At 40.1% G+C, this 21215-nt stretch overlaps 1 protein-coding gene across 12 annotated transcripts in view; it reads left to right on the top strand.

Moving 5' to 3' along the window:
• TCF12 (transcription factor 12) overlaps nt 1-21215 on the top strand; it is a 172832-nt gene that overhangs the window by 110442 nt on the left and 41175 nt on the right. For all 12 annotated transcript variants that reach the window (XM_054078231.1, XM_054078230.1, XM_054078229.1 and 9 more), the window contains exons 8-9: nt 7927-8062; nt 11176-11228. In XM_054078231.1, coding sequence (XP_053934206.1) covers nt 7927-8062; nt 11176-11228 — 189 coding nt within the window. The remainder of the gene's footprint in view (nt 1-7926; nt 8063-11175; nt 11229-21215) is intronic.

Genomic DNA, 21215 nt, shown 5'->3' with positions numbered 1-21215 from the left:
ATGTATTTAAGGTAACGAATATCCTGTAAATCAATATATGTCAAGAGTATCTTGACACGTTGCTGCACAAGGAAGTAAAAAGCATGGAGTACAGATAGTGGATTTTATTTGGCCAGTTAGTATTTGTCTCCAGCTGATCTTCCTGCCTCAGAGCTGGGTGCTTCTCAGTTAGAAATTCATGGTGTTATTGGAGGCTGGGGAAAAGATTAGTTGGGTTCTCTTCCCCAGCCATACCTATTCCAACGAGCTGGGTTGCCTTTCTGATTTTTTCAAGTGTTTATTCCTTTTGTCTGTGACTCCTTTAGGCTGTTAAACCCCCATTTACCTGCCTTTCTTTTCTGAACCTTTGCATCTGCACAGGTTACTGCTCTCCAAATGAATACAGACTGAGTGGAACTGCGAAGGGGGAGATAGAAAGGGTGTAAGCAACCTGTTCCTTGGCATTTGCTGCCTGGGCCCGGCTCGCAGAGAGTTGAGGAATGGCAAGAGGCGTGAGACATGCTTGCCATTTTGCTGCCTCTTCCGTGGAACTGAACCATCCAACTCGCACAGGTTTCGGTTGTGTTGTGGAGTGCTTTTTGAGACGATGGTGCTCCTGACGGCACAGATTTCTGAAGAGCAGGGACAGAGGATAACATTTATTAAGAGGAAAGATTTGTAGCCTCAGATATTTATGGGCTTGTCTATCCATTTACTAGCACCCTAGCGTTGGACGTAGCTTTCACTCGATTGTATGTGAAAACATATGGGTCCTCCGTGTTAAGTCTTAACAATTATCTGGTTGCTATATTTAATGATAGTTCTTGAACCCTCATTATGTCACGCATTTTATGACTCGGTGCTGAGAGCGGGTGAGATTTTTCTCTTGCTTGTGTGGGAGAGGAGATGCACGGCTTCCGTATCATATACATGAAACGTTCCACTAATAGTCTGAAATCTTTTGAAATCATTTTGCTGAAGATGCAGAGGGAGTAACAGATGCAAGGATAGTTTGAGCTTTATAATATCTGTTATAGCCTGGCTTCTGTAAATAAGATTCAGCATAAAATCTTTTATTGTAATGTTGACTTGTGATGCTCGTATCTTGTAATCATAGGAAAAAAACCTAAGAAAGCTGGTACCAAAAAATTAAAAAGTAGATGAATAACCCCTCAGCTGCTTCTCTTCTGACATTTTGCAGTTTTTCACAAACCTTCTGCTTTTGTATAATCACAGTAAGGAAGCTGTTCAAATTACTGTTTTCATAATGTAGCGAAAAGATTCAAAGGCAAAGGGAGGGGAGCCTGACCTGTAATCACAATGCTTAGTAATGCCTTCCTCGAATTCAGTCAGCAACGCAAAAATACCTTGCCCGGGGGGATGAGTGAAGACAAGCTGAGCCAGCATAACCTCGGGGATTGGACACCAACATCAGCAGGGTGCCGCTTTTAGAAGCTAAGGCAGAATTTGTAGTCATGCCAATATGCGGCATCAGTGCAGGGAAGCAAAAGAGAAGGGACTGATTCAAAATATTTTGTATTAATTGGATGCTTTAAAGCCATTTAGATGCAGAAGGAGTACAAAATGTTTCTTTTCCCTTTGCATTTAATATTTACTCCTCCCACTGCTTAAAAAAACATATCTGGAATTCCGAATAAACTTATTCCTTCTCCCTCCTCTGTCCCTGTGCTCAGTCTCAATATATTTATGCATAAACAGAATTATCCGTAGTAGCAGCTTCTGCTTAGGTGCCCTCATTGGGTGAGCACCTCGCAGCTATCGGGAGAAAAGCTTTGGTGTAGAAAGAGAATATTTTGCTACCTTGATATTTTTCAGTGTTAACGTTAATTGAGAAGACAGTAAAACTAAATGTCTGTTATTTTGTTTATGATGTTGCATCACTTCAGTATTTAGTACCCTAGGTGGCTGTTTTTTACTCCAGTGAGCTAGATTAGCCTGATTACGCTGGCAGGATGCAGTTGATGGATGACTGTCATTATCTTCTCAAACCTGCATGATACTTTAGGTATAGGAGATGATAATTAAATTTTCAAGAGACTACATTGAGATTATAAGATCTGAGTATTTTTTTCTAAAATGAGGAATATGTTTGCAATTATCGGCATGTTGTTAGAGGATCCTCTCCTGAGATGTTTTATTAGCAACCCCTGATTTCTTTTAAATTGATCAAGAAAAAAATGCTCAAGTTATCATATAACACTTGAGATGTTGTTTTGTTTTTTCAATTCTGATACGTTCCTCCTCCTAAAACAGACCCAAAATGTATCTGATCATATCTATTGGTAATGACTTGAAGATGTACAGGTTAGCACAATATATTTAATGAAACCTTGTTTGAGACAAAACACTAGAGAGGATCATAATTAATGCCTCATTTTCTGCCAGTTGCTATTGATTACTCATTCAGGGTCCCTTTGTTCTCAAAATGGTAACACTGTATTTCGTATTACTATTTGATGATATTCTCAGGACGAGGTTCTTTAACAACATGCTGATAATTGCAAACATATCTCTAGAATTTAAATTTAAAATGAATTTATATCATATGTCAGTGGTTTTCCAAATTCGGCTCCTATTTTGGAGTGCATATTCATTACAGTTTCCAAAGACTGGAAACTCGAGTAAAGTCAAATACAACACTTTATATCTTGGTTATTTGTGGGGCTTAAACTCTCTGATGTGGAGCTCGGGCGAGAGTCTTTTTGCAGCCCAGACCTCTGTATCGTACTTATCTTACAGACCAATTATTTGCTCACATTTAACTTCTGTGCTGGGTTTCCCTTTGGCGTCACAGGAGCAGCGTACACAACTTACCTGGGGGATTTTGCAGGTTTAGCAGAGTTTGACTTCTCTGTTTTGGTGCATTCTTTTAAACTTGCTCATAGACATTGTCAGGTTCCGATCTGTAAGGCAAGGTGTGAAATATTAAGACACGTTCTTTGTGCTTTAGGTCATCCAAAAGGCCCACTGAACAAAAGGACACGGACATAAAACTTTCGATCCACTCACTGTGGCATTTCAAGTTTAGAGTAAGACAAGGAGTGCCCTTTATCAGAATTCTGAGAAACAGGGAAATACCACGACTGTGCCATTGGATAAAGGAGGGATTTGATTGAGTTGAGTGCTGTGGTATTATTTGACTTTTACAAAATCGTTTTCAACCGAACAATTAAGCGCTTTAAAAAAAAAAAAAAAACCTACAGAACAAAAACACAAAACCAAACTAAACTTTCGATGTTGTCCTGCCTTAGCCAGGGCCAGCCTGCCTGCTGGCCGCTCACTCCAAGCATGAACTTGTTAAATAGGAAGCTAAAGTAGGAAAGCACAATCTGGTTGACTGTTTTGGGGGGTGATGGTTTGTTCGAGATCTGTTTTGCAGTTGGTCAGTGCAGCTCTGGCTTTGCTGCCGGAGCAGCCTGTCTGATTACGCCGGCACAATGGCCCTCCTGTAATCAGTTGCATAGAATGGGCTGATGCTTTTATTCTCCACCATATTATTCTTTTCATAGAAAATAATGAATAATGTAAAGGCGCACCATTATATGATGGAACTATTGCACAGTTTGGCTACGGCTACACTAGGAAAATCTGAGTTGAAGTGTTCACTAATATGTTTTCATTTAAAAAAAGAATGTGATTTAGAACAAGAAGCACAAGGCGAACTGCCTATAACAACTACAGTTTTGAAAAGGTAAAACCTGACAGGCAATAGCGTGACGTGTTGAGTGGGTTCTTGTATTTTGCAGGATAGCTTGTCTTTCCTACGTATAGCTGAAATGTTTGAGAGCTGCAAGGAGTATTACACAAGGACATCTGTAGGCCTTGACTTGTTCACATTTCTTTGTTTATATCAAAGTAAGAAAATAAAAAAAGCTTTTACCAACATATTAGAATTCTGCCGGCCAGTGTCCTAGAGGTTCATTGAAGGCAGAGCTGTAGTTTGGCATCAGATTTTATCTTTAGAATTCTAAATATTCATAGAGTTGGGCTGGGGAAAGAAAAGAAAGCTTTGAAAGCAGTCAGACTCTTCCTTAGATTTATGCTTCAATTCTTCAAAAGAATCAATCTTTAAAACATTTTGAAATATGTTGAGTAAGGAGCTGTTTTTTTCTCGGTTGTACCATTTTGATATAAATATATGGTTGATCAACTTGTTAGTTGGGATGGAAGCTGACTTTGCTAGTGCAGCTCCGGTGCAACGCTACTGCTGTTCTGTGGGGCATAAATACACACCCCTCCCGTGTGTAGATACAGTTCTGTCCCCCCACCTCTCCTTGCGGGCTTTGAATTGGTGACGCCCCTGCAGTTCTTTTTTATGAGAACACTTTTTAGGAAAAGGACTGCTTTAAAGCATTTGTTTAGATAGTGGCTCTCATAAAAGTCTTTATTTTTGGGGTCAGGCCATGCTGCTTCCCCTGAAGCTGTCAAAACTTTTTCTTGGTTTTGCTGAAAGGAATAAATTTGAAGAGTAAAGCAGTTGTGTTTACCTCTTTTTCTCTGTTCTCTTTGCAATCAGGCTTGCTGTGTTCTTAGTTAGTTGTAATAAAAACCTCTTTTATTTTGGTTTTTTCCTTTTCTTTCTTTATTTTAGGTTGGTTATTGAACACACATTCCTTAGCTAAATCGCTGCTTAAAAAAAATTCTTGTTTATTTTCAAGAGGGAAATATGCTTTATAAAATGCAAACAGGTAAAGTTTTGAAGGCTGATGCCTGCTTGTTTCTAATGGTGATGCAGACAGGACTGACAGCGTTCAGGAGAAAAAACAGTCATTGATTATTCTTTAGTAATTGGATCCGTGCTCAGCAGATGAGGTTAGGAGTGAGCGTGAACGTTCTCTATGGAGAATGCTGCAAACTACGTGTGTAAGCGATCCGCCTGTGTGCAGGGACCTCGGGCACTTAGTCAGGAGGAGCTGGGTGTGGATAATACAAAGCTTTTTTGCTATCCTCAGTGGTATTTTTGTATTCCTTTCTTTATCAGATGCCCTTAGGAAAGGATCAGTCCTAATCAATATTGCTTCTCAATTGGTTCAGACAGGCAGAAAAATCAATAAGCTGAACTAATGACATCTATTTTCATTTTATTTTGGAAGTCTGAAGAACAATTATAAAATTTTAAACAGATGCTTCATTTGATTGTGGGAATGGTAGAAGGAGGGTTATGGGGCTTGGGGGGTGGTGGTGATGGTGGTGTCTTCCATGTCCCCTCTCTGCCTTTTTCTTAGTTAAAAATTCTTACCGAAACACAATATAGGTCAGAAAAATTCTTTAGAATGTGTTGCATACCTTGAGATCTACTAGGTGTGAGTTATGTTACTTATACACTTACTTAATGTTGTTGCAGTAGCCTTGCTGCTTTGAAATTCAGGGTCCGATGCAAATGCCAGCAACTGGAATGCTTAGGACAAAAGGAAGGGGGACAAATGTCAGGAGGTAAAGGCTCGAGGTTAACTTTGGAAAAGATATGGAAACAGGCCTTTTGGAATGGCTTGGCAGAAGTGAATGGAAGAGTTTTTACTGGGGTTTCGGGGGATGTGTGAGGGTTTTCTTTCTGTTTGTTTGGTTTGGTATTTTTTGGTCATGTTCTTCCCCCTTCTCCCGTTTATGACTAGAGGAAGAGAGGAACTCGGAATCCTCCCACCCTTCTTTTTTGTCTGTGTCTGTTGTGGATCTCATTCCAAAATCCCTGCCAGTGATCAGGAGGAGATGCTTGAGGGGGGAGAGCAGGGAGCTTGTCTCTAACATGAAAGGGGCCAGAGCTCCTAATGGTGTTTGACAGCTGATGGGAGCGAGCAGGGGCTGCGCGACAGCCTCCAGAGATCCCTGCCAGCCGCAGCGGGTCGCGCTTCTGGAGTGGGACCGTGCTTCAGCCACCTGCAATGACAGCTCTCACAAGACTTCCTCCCCTTTCCCGTGGGCTGTGTAACAAAGTTCTCCTTCAGTCCTGGGTATTCTTGGGCTGAAGGTCAAGCCTTGGGCTAAGCGCAGAACTGGTTTCATTTCTTCTTTTGGACGGTGTTATTCTGGAGGATCTGCCTTTCACAAAACATCACCCGGGTTTCCTACACAGTGTTCACCATTCAAACTCTCATAAGTGTTTAGAATAGCATCTTTGTTAAATTCAGATTTATACCGTGTAAGCCAGATATTCTGAAAATCATGGATTTTTTTTGCAAAGTGAACTCTTTAACTGTTTGTCAAAGGCAAAATTTGCAAGTCTTGAAATACCAGACAAGCGGATTTCCCCTCTCCCCTCTGTATTTTCTGTAAACTTTGAAGATCATCTCACTCCTTATTAGGGGACCTCATTTCAGTATGAGTCTTATATTAACAATTCTGATCTAAAGACTGCTTTATTGGAAGGATAAGAAGGAAGAAATTATTGAGTGGAAACTTTATGCCTTAAAGTTAATAATGATTAAAAATGTTGTTCTTCAAACTGTGTGATAGCTTTGTAAGAACTAGTTAACAGCTCTGGGCCCTCCTTTAGTTTGTAACGGAGTGGCTCTTTCATATCCCACTCTTTTCCATTAAAATATTAGATGTTCATGCTCAAATTAGTCATCAGATGAGTAAAAGATAGAAATTTCAGTAGCAATATGATGCAAAAACATTTATCTGGGAAACCATACTTCAGATTCTTTCTTATTTAATGTATAGTCTGTAATCTTATCCGAACTCTGAGTTTTCTGCCAATCCCAGTGCACTGCAAGTTAGAAGAGGTTTAGTGCCTTACCAAGAGCCATGGGAGTTAGCCTCGCCTTTCAGAAGCCATCATGCCAAAAGAACCAGCTTGAATGATACAATGCGATCCAAAAAATACCTTTATTTATGGATGAGAGTATTCAGGCTTTGGGAGGAAAGGCAAGGAGGGCAGGAGCAGTGGCCTCTAGCAGGCGGCAGAGCTAGCGTGGTTCCTGCCCTGGTGCGCTCTGCAGGCATGCTTGTACGACCAAGGGTGAGGAAATCAAATCACTCCTTTGTGGTTCTGCTGGTACCATGGTCTTAAAAGCAATGATTTTTGCGGGTATTAAAGCCCAGGTGTCTTTAGCTCTGTGTAACACAGAACGATGCTGGCTGAGGAAGGCTGTACGCGCCAGACAGGAGCGAAGCGGTGGGGAATGCACTTTTGTTGCCTTACTGGTAGCATTATGGTTTCTGTACAAACAGTTCTGTGGGTTTCACTCCAAGTCTGGGGATTTTCAAACTAAAACAAGGCTTAAGCCTCCTATCAACCATGGAAGAATTGTATTCTCATAAATCACCAACATCCATTTCAGTTTCGCAGAAGAAATCCATGTAACTCAAGGCCAAATGATATATAACGCACTTGTTAGTGTTCAGAGTGTCTTTGTCTTTACTGCACAGAAAGAGTAGGGTTCAACTACACTGTTGGTATAAAGTTTTCAAAATGTCATTTTTTTTATGTTCTGTGCATTAATCTAATCTGTTATCACTTTTGTCTGTGTGAGGTTTGGGGTTTTTTTGGACAATTATTCCATGTTTTTATGACTGTAATATACGACTGGGTTTCTAAGTATGTGTTAAAACCTAACATCGCACTATAAACTCTTTGCAGTTTTTATCTATGTTAATATTGTGTAATAGAAGAGGTGTTAAATTGTGGACTGAAAGTATTATGATTTTTGTTTAGTATTTAAATATGAATTGATGATTTCAGATGTCTTAAACTTTTTGGAGACCCATAACTGAACTTGCTCTGCCTTTCTGATTTGTGCTATAGTATATTCTCTGAATACTGTTTTTAAAAAGTCAATGTCTTTTTTGAACCCTTAAAAGCTTCACTGAAAGCCCAGTAAATTCCTATTAATGCCAAGAGCAGTGTGTGTGGTTAGTAGTTTCTTAGCCTGGGATATTAACAGTCGAGTTATTATAGAGCTTAATTTTACTTTTTTTATTTTGCAGCCTAGTCTGCTTCGGTCAGATTTGGGGCTTGGAAGTCCGGGTCAGCTGTCATCCTCGGGAAAACCTGGAACACCCTACTACCCATTTTCTGGCACAAATCAGCGCCGAAGACCACTTCATGATTCACCAGCTCTTGGTGAGTAATATAGATAGTTTTTAAACTTTTGTTCATGATGCATTTCTGCAAACTTCATTATTTTCTCAGACAGCTTTGTACTGAGCAATTCAAATTACAGCCAACTGCTACGTAAGAGATAAACCAGAATTATTAAATGTTTTCTTTGAGATACTAGTTTGGATTCGGCACTGGTCAGTGTTGCTTATAAAACAAACAAGAAACTCCAATAAACCTCTTAATTGCAAAAGCAATAATGACAGATGGATAGGAGCTGATGACCAGCTGAGTGCCCTTAACCCATGCCATCATTAACTCCTGGAAATGCCTGACCTTGAGGTCATTACCATTATTTAGTAGAGGAGAGATACAAAGGGGAAACAATTATCCTTTTACATGCTAAAAGTAACTTTATTCAGGGCAATATATAGTTCATTGTAATTGGTTCAACATGCCTTTAAAGTTCTTAGCAATTGGAGACTAGTAGTTTATCCTAAAATCCAGCTACCTTGTAAAACATGCAGGCAGGAACTTGCTTAAAAATTGTTATAATGCTATGACAATATTACTATTTTATTCTGGAGATTCTTGTATATAAATGGGATTTTCCTACTCAGTCATAGTCAGTGGTAATATTTCATAGCTCTAAAGACTTCTTATTCAACTAGAGAATCAAGAACAAGCCAGCTGTTGTATCATTTCTGCTCTAAGATTATCGCGAATAATTGGGTGTAGTAGTTCTAAAAAATTATTTTTGATGTAAAAAGAGAGACTGGAACCTGATACTATCATTTAAAAAACCAAAAAATGTAACTAGAGTAATCCTAGTGATGTAATATGCTAACATTGAGATATGGCAGCTTTTAATATCCTTCATTCTGTATAGTGCTTCTATCCTGTCATAAAATATCCATTCTTTGTTGGAACCACATAACTTAAACCATACTTTACCTTAAATAAGGTTTCATCAAACGCCAGTTGTTTCTTGAAGTAACTTTAGTATTAACTAGGACTGCAAACTCCTTGGGCATTAAAGTAGACCTGAACTTGCTTGAAAGTGATTTTTAAATCTTTATTAAAAAATATGACTTGGGAACTTTATACATGGGTGCGTGTATTTTAAAATACCATTTTTGTGTAACGTTTAACCTGTTGTCAAGAGAACTGCCTTTTAATCTGGAGTTGTCTTTCTTGACAACTATTTCTGTGAGTGCTCCTTCTCCTCAGACCTGAATCGCGTGCGGCAGAGCCCACGGCTCTTTCGGAAGAGGAACAGTCTGAGGAAGGTCCAGGGTGATTGGTGCCTCTTGGAAGGGTGTTTGAACTTTAATAGAAAAGACAGGGGGGTTTAAATATAGTTATTATGAAGTTTTAGCCCCTCTTGAATTGGTTTTAGTGAGCAGCTGCTGTAATGGGAACCTGCTATGGTTTTATTAGCAGGGAGGCTGCTGGATACAGAAGTATCAAAAAGGAATTTATGACACATTGAAGTATGATATATACTCTTAAAGTACTAACATGATGTAAATATCTGTAGCTTTTAGACTGTACCAAGTTTATAACTGAACATAGTAGCAGGGAGGCTGCTGTAGGGGCTGGACCCAGCGTGATGCTGCTGTGCGCAGAAGGGTCAGGGGATGGAGGAGTCGGTGAGGGAGAGTCCTAAATGAGGTCATCTGATTTCTATTAAATACTTCAATAGGTGGTTCAGTTAGTTTCTTGTGCAAACAATATAAATTTCCAGATTATTAAATTAAACAAAACGAAGCAAAGTGTAAAGCTCAGGGATCTAAACCTGTTCAAACGGTCGGCAGCCTGATATTCCTCTTTCTGCAATGGCAGGAGGCGGAGGGCTGTAACCCGGGACGTGGTAGGCGGTGCCTACAGATTTATGGAAGTGTTTTTCCTGAAATGGCAGGAAGAGGAAGGGCACTGTTGTCACCAGTCCTGTTTCCAGGGGCTTGAGAAAGCAGTGTGAATTTTTAATTTTTTTTAGATGTTATAAACATTACAAAACTGTTCTGATGTTAAATGTTACGAAACTGGTGCCTGCAAATTTTAAGCAAAGTCCAATTATGAGTGTTTTATTCCCCAGAAGGAGTTGCCTGACCAGGATTTTAACAAACTCTCTTTAAATTTGCTATTAAAGTTCATTGAAACCAACCAGTGTTCCCTTCCTGGTGACACCTGGAGTGCAGTGTAAATGGCTCTTCCGGAAGTCCTCTTATTTTCTTTTTGAACATGTCATATGGGGAATGATCAGAGTAAAGATATCCAGCAGATACTCTACCTTTATCTCACCTTTATTGTACCATATCATATAATAAAATTGTGATTAAGTGTTCTGAATCAAAATAGAAAATGGAACTTTGTATTTTAATTGGTCAAGTGTAGAACTGGTAATCTTGCCAGCTACTTGTCTTCAGAATGTCAGTTAACTTCTAATTTGCATTCATGCTGTTCAGATTTATTTTACTAGCTGCTGACTAAACTGGCTCAGATTCTTGATTTCAGTAGTGAAATTGTTGGGTACTTCTGTGATGTTACATTAGTGATCGGTAGAAGGAAGCGGGTGTCATACTTCTAACTTTACTATTACTTGCAAATTTGACTTGTATTGCCTTTTGACTTAAGAAAAGTAACTAGGTCGTTAGGCTTGATGTTTATTTATAAACTTGGTACAGTCTAAAAGCTACAGAAATTTACATCAAGTTTGTACTTTAACAGTATATATCATACATTAACGTGTCATAAATTCCTTTTTGATACTTCTGTCTTTACTCTGAAGTGCAGAAAGGGAAGGCATTGCTGTTGCTAATGAATCGCGTTTTCCTTCTTAGGTATCTTTATTTCTTAGCAAGTGAATAAGGGCATCAGCTTACCGAGTAACTTTTCCTAATGGAAAGAACTGAAGGTAGTTATTTAGCAAAGTCTTATTTTAGAGAACAACGTGGGTACGTTATATATTTAAAGCACAGTCCTGTATTAATTTGAAAGACCGATTTTGTTGGCACAATAATAAATGCATGATGTTGCAAAAGAACAACTCCATTGTGGTAAGAAGCAAAGTGTGTATTTATTCTTTTTCATCTGTAATGTACATACTTAATGAAACATTTTTTTCCTGTGTACAGATCCTCTACAGACGAAGAAAGTAAGAAAGGTGCCCCCCGGTTTGCCTTCTTCTGTAAGTACGACCTCTTTTACTTGTAGTAAACAAATGGAGCTCCACTAGCACTGCTGTCCTCCTGTGACAGGCACAGACGGTCCTTGAGCTTTAGGAGGCCTATCCCCTGGCCACTGGCACCAGGCTAGGTGATCGGGAGTGGTTCTGCAGGACTAAATACGCATTTGATGTGGAATTTTTAGATTTCATAGCGGTGATTTGTGGCTTGCTCATATGCTCCTACCCACTTGTCCCTGTCATTTCAATTCCTCTCTTGGGAAGAGAGCTGGGCCAGGAGCTGTCAAAGAAGATCTCCTGTACAGGTCTTTTGATGTTTAATTAGTCATTATGTTGCTGAACAGGAGGACAGACAGAGATTAATAGCTGAGAATCTTAGAAATTTACATTTGTAATAATCCCAGTGGAGCTGAAGACATTAAGATTCGGAGGACATGTACAGCTCAGCTTGCCTCAGTAGGACTGAGGTTATTAATATGCATAAATCACCGAGTCAGATGTTCATTGTGAAGCCCTGGTGGATTTTAAAGCCTTCATTAAGCCTTTCCTAACTTCAGCCTAGCATCAGGAAAGCTTTCAAGCAACTAGTTCGTCGATCCCTCTTTGCTCAAAAATTTATCCTTCGAGAATAAAGGGCTTTGATGAAAAAGGTTGGAAGGGTTTCGGTGGAAAAAAATCTTTTAACGGCTGTGATAATCTAATGCTACAGGGGTGTTTTGTGGTATTAAATACGCTTTATTCTTAAAAGGAGGAAAATTGTTTATAAATGAACCTGCATTTCAAAATCGAGCGAAGGGAGAAATCCTAGGGAGGCGGAGGATGGGGTGTTCCCCTGCTGAACACAGGCAGGTCGCTCCCTTTGTTGTATGGATGCAGCCCGGGCGCAGGTGCGGAGGCGGCAGCCAAGCTCTCTTCCCTCTACTTCCCTTCTCCTTCTCCTTCCCTTCTCCTCCTTCTCCTTCCCTTCTCCTCCCTTTCGTTCCCTTCTCCTCCCCCTCTCGCAGGGAAATACCCGCCAGGCGTGCTGGGGAGCGGCCGGGGCAGCTGTGCGCTGAACCTGCAGCCTACCTGGGAGCCAGCCCGCAGCTGCATCGCTCTCCAAAGCTTCTGCTGGCATAAGCACTTGGGCCCCACTAGAGGCTGAATAGCTGCTTGATAAACAAAATGCACACAATGCCTCCACTCGTTATTCCCGAGGCCAGGAATATTCTTCCTCTTCCTCCCCCCTCGCTGTTTTCTTTTTTCTCCTTCAGCAGCAGCTAAAAATAGTTTGGCGATTTACATTTTAACAGTTGTGTTGGGGGGGTGGCTTTGCAGGCTAGCGATGATTTCTGCTACAGTAGCAAAAATGCCTTTAAAATGTCAGAGAAGCTAAAACACAGAGCGGTGCAATTTTCGTGTAATTTATTACCATAATTCTAGGCGAGTAATAAAGCTTACGTTACACGTTTAATATTTAGTAGTGTCAGCTAGGTAAAGAGATCGTTTTAGCAAGTGAAGAATTTCTCTCATTTCTGTTACCGGGCTTTAATTTAAAGAAGCAGTGTTTTTCAAATTATTTTCATTTTCTGCTGCTTCTGTGACAAGAGCGGAGATGACAAACTGATGAATTTTATTCGTATTAACATTGCACCGATCTGCGCGATAAAGTGCAGTTACTGTGAGTAATCATCAGTCGCGATGCTGCTGGTTTGGAGTCCTGTTGCTCTGCATTTCAGTGCTCTCAGGGCTGATCGGAGCCCGGCAGTGAAATGACGCATTACAGGAAAAAAAGCCATATGAGATATTATCTGTTTGAAAAGTGACACAAAACTAAATTTCACTGAGCATTGTTTAAATTGAGTAGATAATTATGTAGATGTTGTCTTGATTTTAAATATACCTTGGAAAGAAGTCAGAATGTATTGTGGGCAAGACAAAAATTGATTTAGCTAATAGGTCGTGCAGAGAAATTTAATTATAATATGAGAAGTCACGAGAAAGATGATACTTAGTGTTATTGTATGAATCTGTATTTAGCTTCTAAAAGATTTCCTGCAATGCTTTTGTGTTAGCATAGGGCTGCCATGTCAGTGGATACTCAATTTAATTTCCTACGTAACTAATTTAATGAGTCTTTTAAGAAATACTGAGATTTTTTTTAAATCTTCTGCTAAGTTGTTTCTGTTTCTCAGTTTCTGCAGCTACTTGCTTTCAGGTTTTTTTCACGTGTTCTTATCAGGACCTAAAGTAAAAATAGAGAGAAAAGTACAAATGAATTGTTTAGTTGCTTTCCGGAGTCCAACTCCATCTGATCTTGTCCTTTAACTGTAAGGATTAAATGCATCGGGTAAAGGCGTTTTTAAGTTTTCTTGTGACTAAGTGGTGAGTCATTGCCCAGAACATTTTTAATGCTGACATGCAAGCATTTATGATAAACTACAACTTCTAAATTTGAAGCCTTGTTTTATTTTTTCCTCACTGTTAGCTCAAAGCAGGCTTGAGTGAACACAAAGATTATGATGTGCCTTTTCTATCGGGGGGAGGTGCTGTTTAGTGAGTTACGTTATCTTCAGAGATTCAAAGCTGTTATATTTCTGAGAACTCTCCTGGCTGGAGAGTTATCTTAACTAAGCCAAGAAACTCAACGTCGTGAAACCCGAAGGCAGTTGTAAGCAATGGGCAGGGCTTTCAGAGAGCTCTCAGTCCCCAGAGGGAGAAGAAAGGGAAGTGAGGCTCGCTGGGAAAGGCACCGGGAGACGCCAGCTCGTTAGGGATGGGCTGTGAGCACAAACATACTGTTTACATCTGCAGTCAGAAAATACTTCAAACTCATATTTATGATTAGTACCATAATCAGGAGCTATCAGGTCATAATGCTAAGAAAAATAGCATGGCTGTTGTCATTCGTTTGCCGTTGAATTAGTTTTGTATTGGAGAAGTAACCTGAAATACCCTGGGCCTGTTGATTTTTGTTACAGAGAGTCAGCTGTGTCCCGCAGAGGCACAAATACCCAATCATTTTCCACGTGGTGCCATTTCGTATCGCTGTTTTGAGTATTTTAGATTTTCTACAGTAGCTGAGACTATCAGTTAATATTAAACTTTGGATTGCCACTTATTTAATTGAGATTGCCAAATGAATATTTTCTAATACCAGAGATCTCTTTCTAAATTCAAACTCATTATTTTTTTAAATACATTTAAGACAATTTGTAGCTTGCTTATAGGGTTTCCTCGTACATCACTCTCTATATTATGCGTATAGTCCATGGATGCTAATTCATTGAAGGAATTCTTTATGAAGCAAAGCTAGAGAAAACTTGGTTTGCATGCGTAGAGCTACCTCCCAAACATTTAAGGCACTTTTCTTATTGGTATCGTGCAAGTCTCTTGAGACTGAGCTTGAGGAACGTATTTCAAGAGGTGTCTCATAAAGATACCAGTGGTACCAGTAGAAGAATAATAGATCTTACGCCCTTCTGCTTGCCCTCCTCCCTCCACCTGTTCCAAAGGCTAAAAGCAGATCATTTGAAACGGTGCAGTGGAATGGATGCAGTCCTCTGACTGTTTATCCGAAACCCTGTTTTTGAGCCTTTAATGTGTATCTTGTATTAAAAATAGTGTAACATTCACCATGCTGAGTGGACTTGGTGTAGATAATTGTCCTCGCTGGTAGCCAGTTCCACGTGTATTGAAGGATCCTGGTGTACAGCAACATCCTTGGAATGCTTGTCTGATGTCTGTGGCTCCGGGCAAACACTTTAGAGCATTCCGGGTAGATCCGGTGTGTGATGTTTAACTGACTTCCTAGTGGGACTTTTTTGTTTGGTAAGATTTGTTCCCGCTGGCCAGAAGTGGTGTTAAAATGTAAAAAGCGGCATTTTAGTTTGTTGGGAGCTGTTCTGCGGTGTTCTCGCACCGTGGAGTGATCCGTTCAACTGTCACAGTCCTTCGTGTCTACCGCACTCGCAGACAGCAGTAAGTGGCCTGACCCTCACCTCCCATGCTCTGCTGGCATTTAGGAGGCGTTTTTAAGTAACAAAACTGAGCAAACAAATCCTTATGCATAATACAACACAGAACTTGTGAATTCTTCCTTGTGACTCAGTCTTCTGACTTCCTTTCTTCTGCTTTCTGCTCTTTCATTGGTCACCTGGTTCCAGGAATAAAGTTTTTAGGAACTTGTTCTATACGTCTTTTTAAGCACCGTGTTCATCTGTGAGCTTCAAGAAAAATCAGGTGTGTAAAGCATCTGACCCCTAAATTACGTTACAAACCAAGTAAAAGTGTTTCTTTCAGATTTTGTTTATTAAGCAAATGACCTGGTTTTCTGGTTAGATTATTGCAATCTTTTTCAACATGGCCTTTATTTGAAGTCTAAGGGAAACCAGCAGTAACCTCCGCTGACAACATCGCACCTGCTCTTGACTCGGAGAACACGAGCTGTCAAACAACTAAGCAGGCCGTTGCGCAGCCCTGCTGTGAGAGTTCAGAGCGAGTTCTCACTGAATTAGGGTGAAGGTGCTTAAACAACCCACTCTTAACAGCACTTCTAAAAATCACAATCAGATCATTTTTCCCAGCTGAAAATCCTGTCGTCCCGCTGAGGTTAGTTGTGGGGACATTGCTTAATTGAGGGATCTCTGTGAAAATCCTGCCTATACATGTATGAGGGATGTAGCGCAATGTCAAATTATTTCTCTCTGTTTGGACTTAACGGAGATACTTTATTTTTGAAGTTTTCAGAACATATCAAAGCGAGTGTATTAGATGCTCTTAAATTAGAGCATAGATCTGCAGAAAAGAACCCTAAATCCGCGCACAGTCCTAGAACGTATCTGAAAAAATAACACGACTGAACTGCAGCTCGTGTGATTTAGAGAGAAGTTATAGAATTGCTGCAACTCCTGCTTTACCTCAAAGATGAATATATCTATTACCGTAAATTAGTGTGATGTTTTATAAGAATAGATAAGGATGAAAGCTTTTTTTGGATGACTATTTCATAATATCTCTTGCTTGGTAATTCTTGTGGGTTTGGTGATAAGGCTTTTAGAGTTGCCAAAGTCAGCTGGGAAAGCAGTGAGCAGGGAGGTGTCGCTAGGGTTTTTTTGAGCGGCCTGATCCAGTGGGAGGGGTTCCTGCCCATGGCAGAGGGTTGGAACTGGATGATCTTGATCTTGAACCCTCCAACCCGAACTATTCTATGATTCTATATGCTGTTCAGCTGAAGTGTTTTGTTTCCTTTTGGTTGCTTGCGCAGCCGAATGTTGGGCAGGTAGCTTTGCTGGGGCCCATGCGTTTGTTAGAAACGGGTAATACAAAAATGCCTGCTTTTTTCAAGAGAATGACACTGAAGTGAAAGCACTGCATAATCTTTAAATGAAATTTCAGATGAAGATGTGTATTTACACAGTGAAAGGAAGAAATTGAATTAATTTACTTCTTGTTTTAGTGCCACAGCCTTTCCTGTGACGTCAAGACTTCTAAAGAAAGCACATTGTACAGCCTTGGAGACAGAGTTACTGGGTTTCATACCGGCTGCACTGATAGCTAGGATTAGTTGTTTGCGTTTTTTCTTTCTGTAGGGAAGTAGTAGGCGGATTCAGATCCGTGGATGACAGAAGGATTGCTCGTTTGGCTTTTGATAGCTCACTCGGCTTCATTAGTGAAAGAATTCTTCCAAGCAGCAAGTTGGAATACAGAAGAAAGGGGCAGATGCAAGGAAATACATGCTGAGGAGCAAGTAGCATGCTGCATTTTGACATGATATCTTCTAAAGCCTCTCTGCCACCCAATTATTTAATAAATTTAAGTTTTGGCGATGGAGCCACCTGCAGGGACATCACACAAGTGCAGGTGTAACTGGAGCTGCACGTTTTTGGGGAGGGGAGACAGTGAAAAACACACTGTACTTCAGGAATGAAATAAAAGTTCGATGATTCGAAGGTTGAGCCAGTAGAGGGACCCCTTAATCACTTTTAGATTTTTCAGATAATTTTACTTGGACGTACTGAGTTGCTGTGGAAAGGTTTGCAATTCAGACCATCTTATGCAAGTTCTGGTAACACAGCCCTGATAACTCAGTTCAGGTTTTAAAATTCTTCTAATACACGTTTTTAGATTGGGTAGGTTTTAAGGGAATTTTGGTTTGGCGATTGCCTGGCTTTTGATGGGGTAATTTATTGTCTCAGGATAACAAACGTGCTGGTTGACTTTTTAATGCTGGTATGGGTAACTAAGACCTTCATATACAGGCTTTCAAACCTTAAGTGCTTAATAATTTCAGCAAAATAATAAAACTTTCTGAACTTGAGCAATATCTTAGCAAAGTTGTATTTCATAGATTTTGAAACAAGTTTTAAAACCTCCTCAAATTGTTCAGTGTTTGATTCTGAAGAATGGGATATACAGCACTTTTTTCTTCATTCTATTCCAGTAAAATATTTATGTAAAAACTCAAATGTCTGAATTCAATATTATTTGGAAACCTACTGAAAGAGAGAATTCCCAGCCAGAGATTCCAAATAAAAATAAAATTTAAAAAAGTCTTTATTTTTACCCATATCTGTCATAACTGGAGCTGGGGGGGGGCAAACCACCAAACCAAAAACCCAGTTAACAACAAAAACCCAACAACCACCCCTCCAGCTGCCCCCTGCCCCCCCTTATAATATTGCAGGATTAAAGTAATGGATAGCAATTAATATCAATTTCATTAGTATTTGTTGCCTGTTCTCTCTCCTTTCCAACTGTCTCCTCTTTCCTGGTTACAGTGATATGAATGTTAAATACGGAGTTAAAGACAAACCTTTTGAACAGGAAAACCACCAAACTATTTTAGCTTTTATGTAGATTAGTATATTAATTTGCTTAAAACACCTTTCTTTGGATGTTGCGGGTGTTTTGCCTCTCAAATTTGGTTCCCTGAGTTATTTTCAGTTGCCTTCCACACCGCTGGCCTGCTCCGGCTCTGCCAAACAGCGTCTGTAGGTGTCGGTTAACAACAGAAGGCTCTGTTTCCGGCATTTTAAAATAAATTAATATTTACTTAACTGATTAATTAAATAGGGGACAGTATAATAAGATGTGTTTTCCCCTTAAAACAGCCATGTTTGTTTCTCAAACCTTGAAATTTTGTCTGACAGCTCTGTTCCGTGTGAAATTCCGTGCATCCTTTATGGATGCTCCTACTCTGGCCCGGCCATGGTTAATCATCAGAAATGCTTGGGTTCAAAGTAAGTTTTATGGGGAGTTCGAGGAGATGCTCAGGGCTGTTTTTCTAAACTGCGCCAAGAGAAGCAGCTCTGAGTTCCTGCATGTGTTTTGCTCAGCAGCAGGTTGTCAGTACTGGACCAAGTTTCTATGAATTTGTCTTTTATCCTCTGTTGCCCACTCCTTGCCTTTATTTCAGCGGGGCAGCGGTTGGGCTCTTTCTCTCCTGCTCAGCATCCAGTTTTCTCAGAACTGATAAGAACTTAATCGCTTGTGAAACTTCTGTTCCTCTGTCGAATGTGGTTGCAATTGATAAGTTCCAACCAGGGGCAGAGCGGGGAGGACAGGAGAGGCTTCTAGGGCAGTTGCCTTTGTGTTGTTTCCAAAGATAGCAGGTTAACCGAGCCCCTGAGAGATGAAATGGGAATTAGTAAGAACAATAGACTCGGTTTCCCCATCAAAAGGAGGTTTGGGCTCTTACCAAGTTACCATTTTTTTCAGCAGGATTGAAGCCAACAGCCCACGAGGAAACTCGTGATACTTGGGTTTACACATAACAGTTGCTTTTGTTGGTGAAAAAGGAACTTTAATTTCTAGTCGCACGTAATTAATTGTAAAAATTTTTGCTGCTTGTTGTGTTTGAATAGACCCATTTAAAATACTAGAACTGTGATAAAAAGCAATAGCATTTTGAAAGTATTTCAATATTTGAGGCTTGTGGAGTATGTTTGACCGGAGGCTGGCTTTCATTTGTTGGGACAGTTACATACTTATCTTTCACGTGGTACAATTTTCAGTGATCTGGAGAAATGACGGTTGTTTTTTTCTCAATTCAAATAATGGGTTACATGTGCTTATTGTGTGTTTGCTTTGTGGCTCTCAAATCTATTTCATGTAAAAGCGGGTTTCCAGGGAGAGCGTGCAGTTCATTCACAAAATCTCCTTGTGTTAAAGCGATCTTGGAAAATATTCTCCTCCAGGTAGCTCGGTTTATTATTAGGTCAATATTTCGCTCTGCGTCAGCTTTCACAATCTCTCTAGAAACAGGCGGTTTATTGTTTTTGACACGCAGTACAGGGTCATGAGTGGAAACAATTCGGGCTACAAAGTGCATGTCAGTTCAGCGCTCCTCTGCTGACGGCATGTCTGTCTGAAATCAAGTTTAAAAAATTGGCCCTGTCTCCAGCTGACTTGTTTTGTCAGGCTGAGTCATAAGATTAACCCTTGACTTGTCACCACGGAAAAAAGGAGTAAACAACTGTACCCAGTACAGTATCGCTGATCCAGCTATGATTCATTTCACTGTAACATGATTCTCTTAAGAAAACAAATTTCGGAGCAGCTGTTGCATGGCTTAAATGGGGATTATAAAAATTGCAACCACAAAACAAAATCTTGCTTTGGACTTCAGGAGCTTTTGGAGTAGTTATCGGGGGCATAATTCCTGCGAATACGGAGTTGTTGCTAATAGCATCAAAATTTTTTGAGCAATCTTTCAAATTCTTCCATTTTAGGTTTATTTTTCATCTATTCTGGTGAAAGTAAACCTGTGTGGGTTGGAGTTTGATACACGTGATGTATTTATGGCTTGATCCTGTAGCAAATGTCCTGTGAGACACAATGTTTTCCTACAGTAAATGTAGAGCGGGCACAGTGATGAATGTCAAGCACTGTCCACTAAGATTTTATTCCCCTCGATGTAACTGAGGGTGTACGACAACTCATTCCCTTTCTGGTAAGATGAAATGGCAGTCCTTTTGATTTGTGGGGTAGGACCTCAGGAGCATATTCATTTATTGACTCGTTATGGACGTACCAGTCTTTAAACCAGTTTGTCTACAAAGAGACAGCATTTGCCGTGGCGTCACTCAGTTTTATTCGTCACATTGTTGCTCTTGTCTTACTCGCGTGATGGTGAACAACCTCAATGATGGCCTTGTGCTGATAAATGTTAATTGTGTTGGTAAATATTACCAGTTAATATTACCGCTGTATTTTTTGTTACGATTGCTCAGTACAGATATAGGGCAGCTGTGAGGCAGAGAAGCCCCCTCCCAACACCACTTAGATTTCTTTACCTGCTGTACGTTTTAACATTTTCCCGGTTGCCTGGGTGGGTAACGCTTATTATTTGAGAGGGAGCGTGATTGTGCTTTTCATCTCAAATATAACTATATTGAAAACTGAGCATGTGTGCGTGGAGGCACAATTACAGCTATGTTTATGATAGTCTTTACTTCAAAGCACTGACTCCAGTTACCCTGGAAGTATTTTTAATTATTTAAATCTTTGTGTGCTTGAATTATTTCAGTAAAAAAAAAAAGGGTTCTTTTACTACTTCAACTCTTGCAAGCTGAAAGCGCTTTTTCCAGTGTTTAGATTTTTCTTCTAAGTTGCACATTAGTCTGAACGAGTGATTTTAATCTAGCGCGCTATGAGAAGTAGCACAGGCAAAGAGCTGAAGATCTTTTAGCATATCTCATCTGTAGAATCCCGAACATTAGTGAGAAGCTTTAAGGAATGGCATTGTTAGCTGCAAATCAAAGCTTCTTACAGACTCTCTGGGGTCTGAAATGGGTCTTTGTGGTCCCTAGGGGAGGAAGGAAGCCGCAAGTCACTCTGCGGGCCTGGCAATTTAATAGTCTGAAGTAAAGTGATGTTCTTTTTTGCAGCTGCTGCTACGCCTTTTGCATCGGAGAAGAGTTTGGTTCAGATATCATTAGGTTTACCGCATAGTTAAATAGTTCTGGGTGCGTAGTTTGACTTGCGCTAAAAACGCAAGTGTTGTTCAGC

The sequence above is a fragment of the Cuculus canorus genome, chromosome 12 (genome assembly GCF_017976375.1).
Source record: "Cuculus canorus isolate bCucCan1 chromosome 12, bCucCan1.pri, whole genome shotgun sequence".
Classification (NCBI taxonomy): Eukaryota; Metazoa; Chordata; class Aves; order Cuculiformes; family Cuculidae; genus Cuculus; species Cuculus canorus.
The sequence above is the reverse complement of the archived record's forward strand: the minus strand, read 5'-3'. Positions and strand labels throughout refer to the sequence as shown.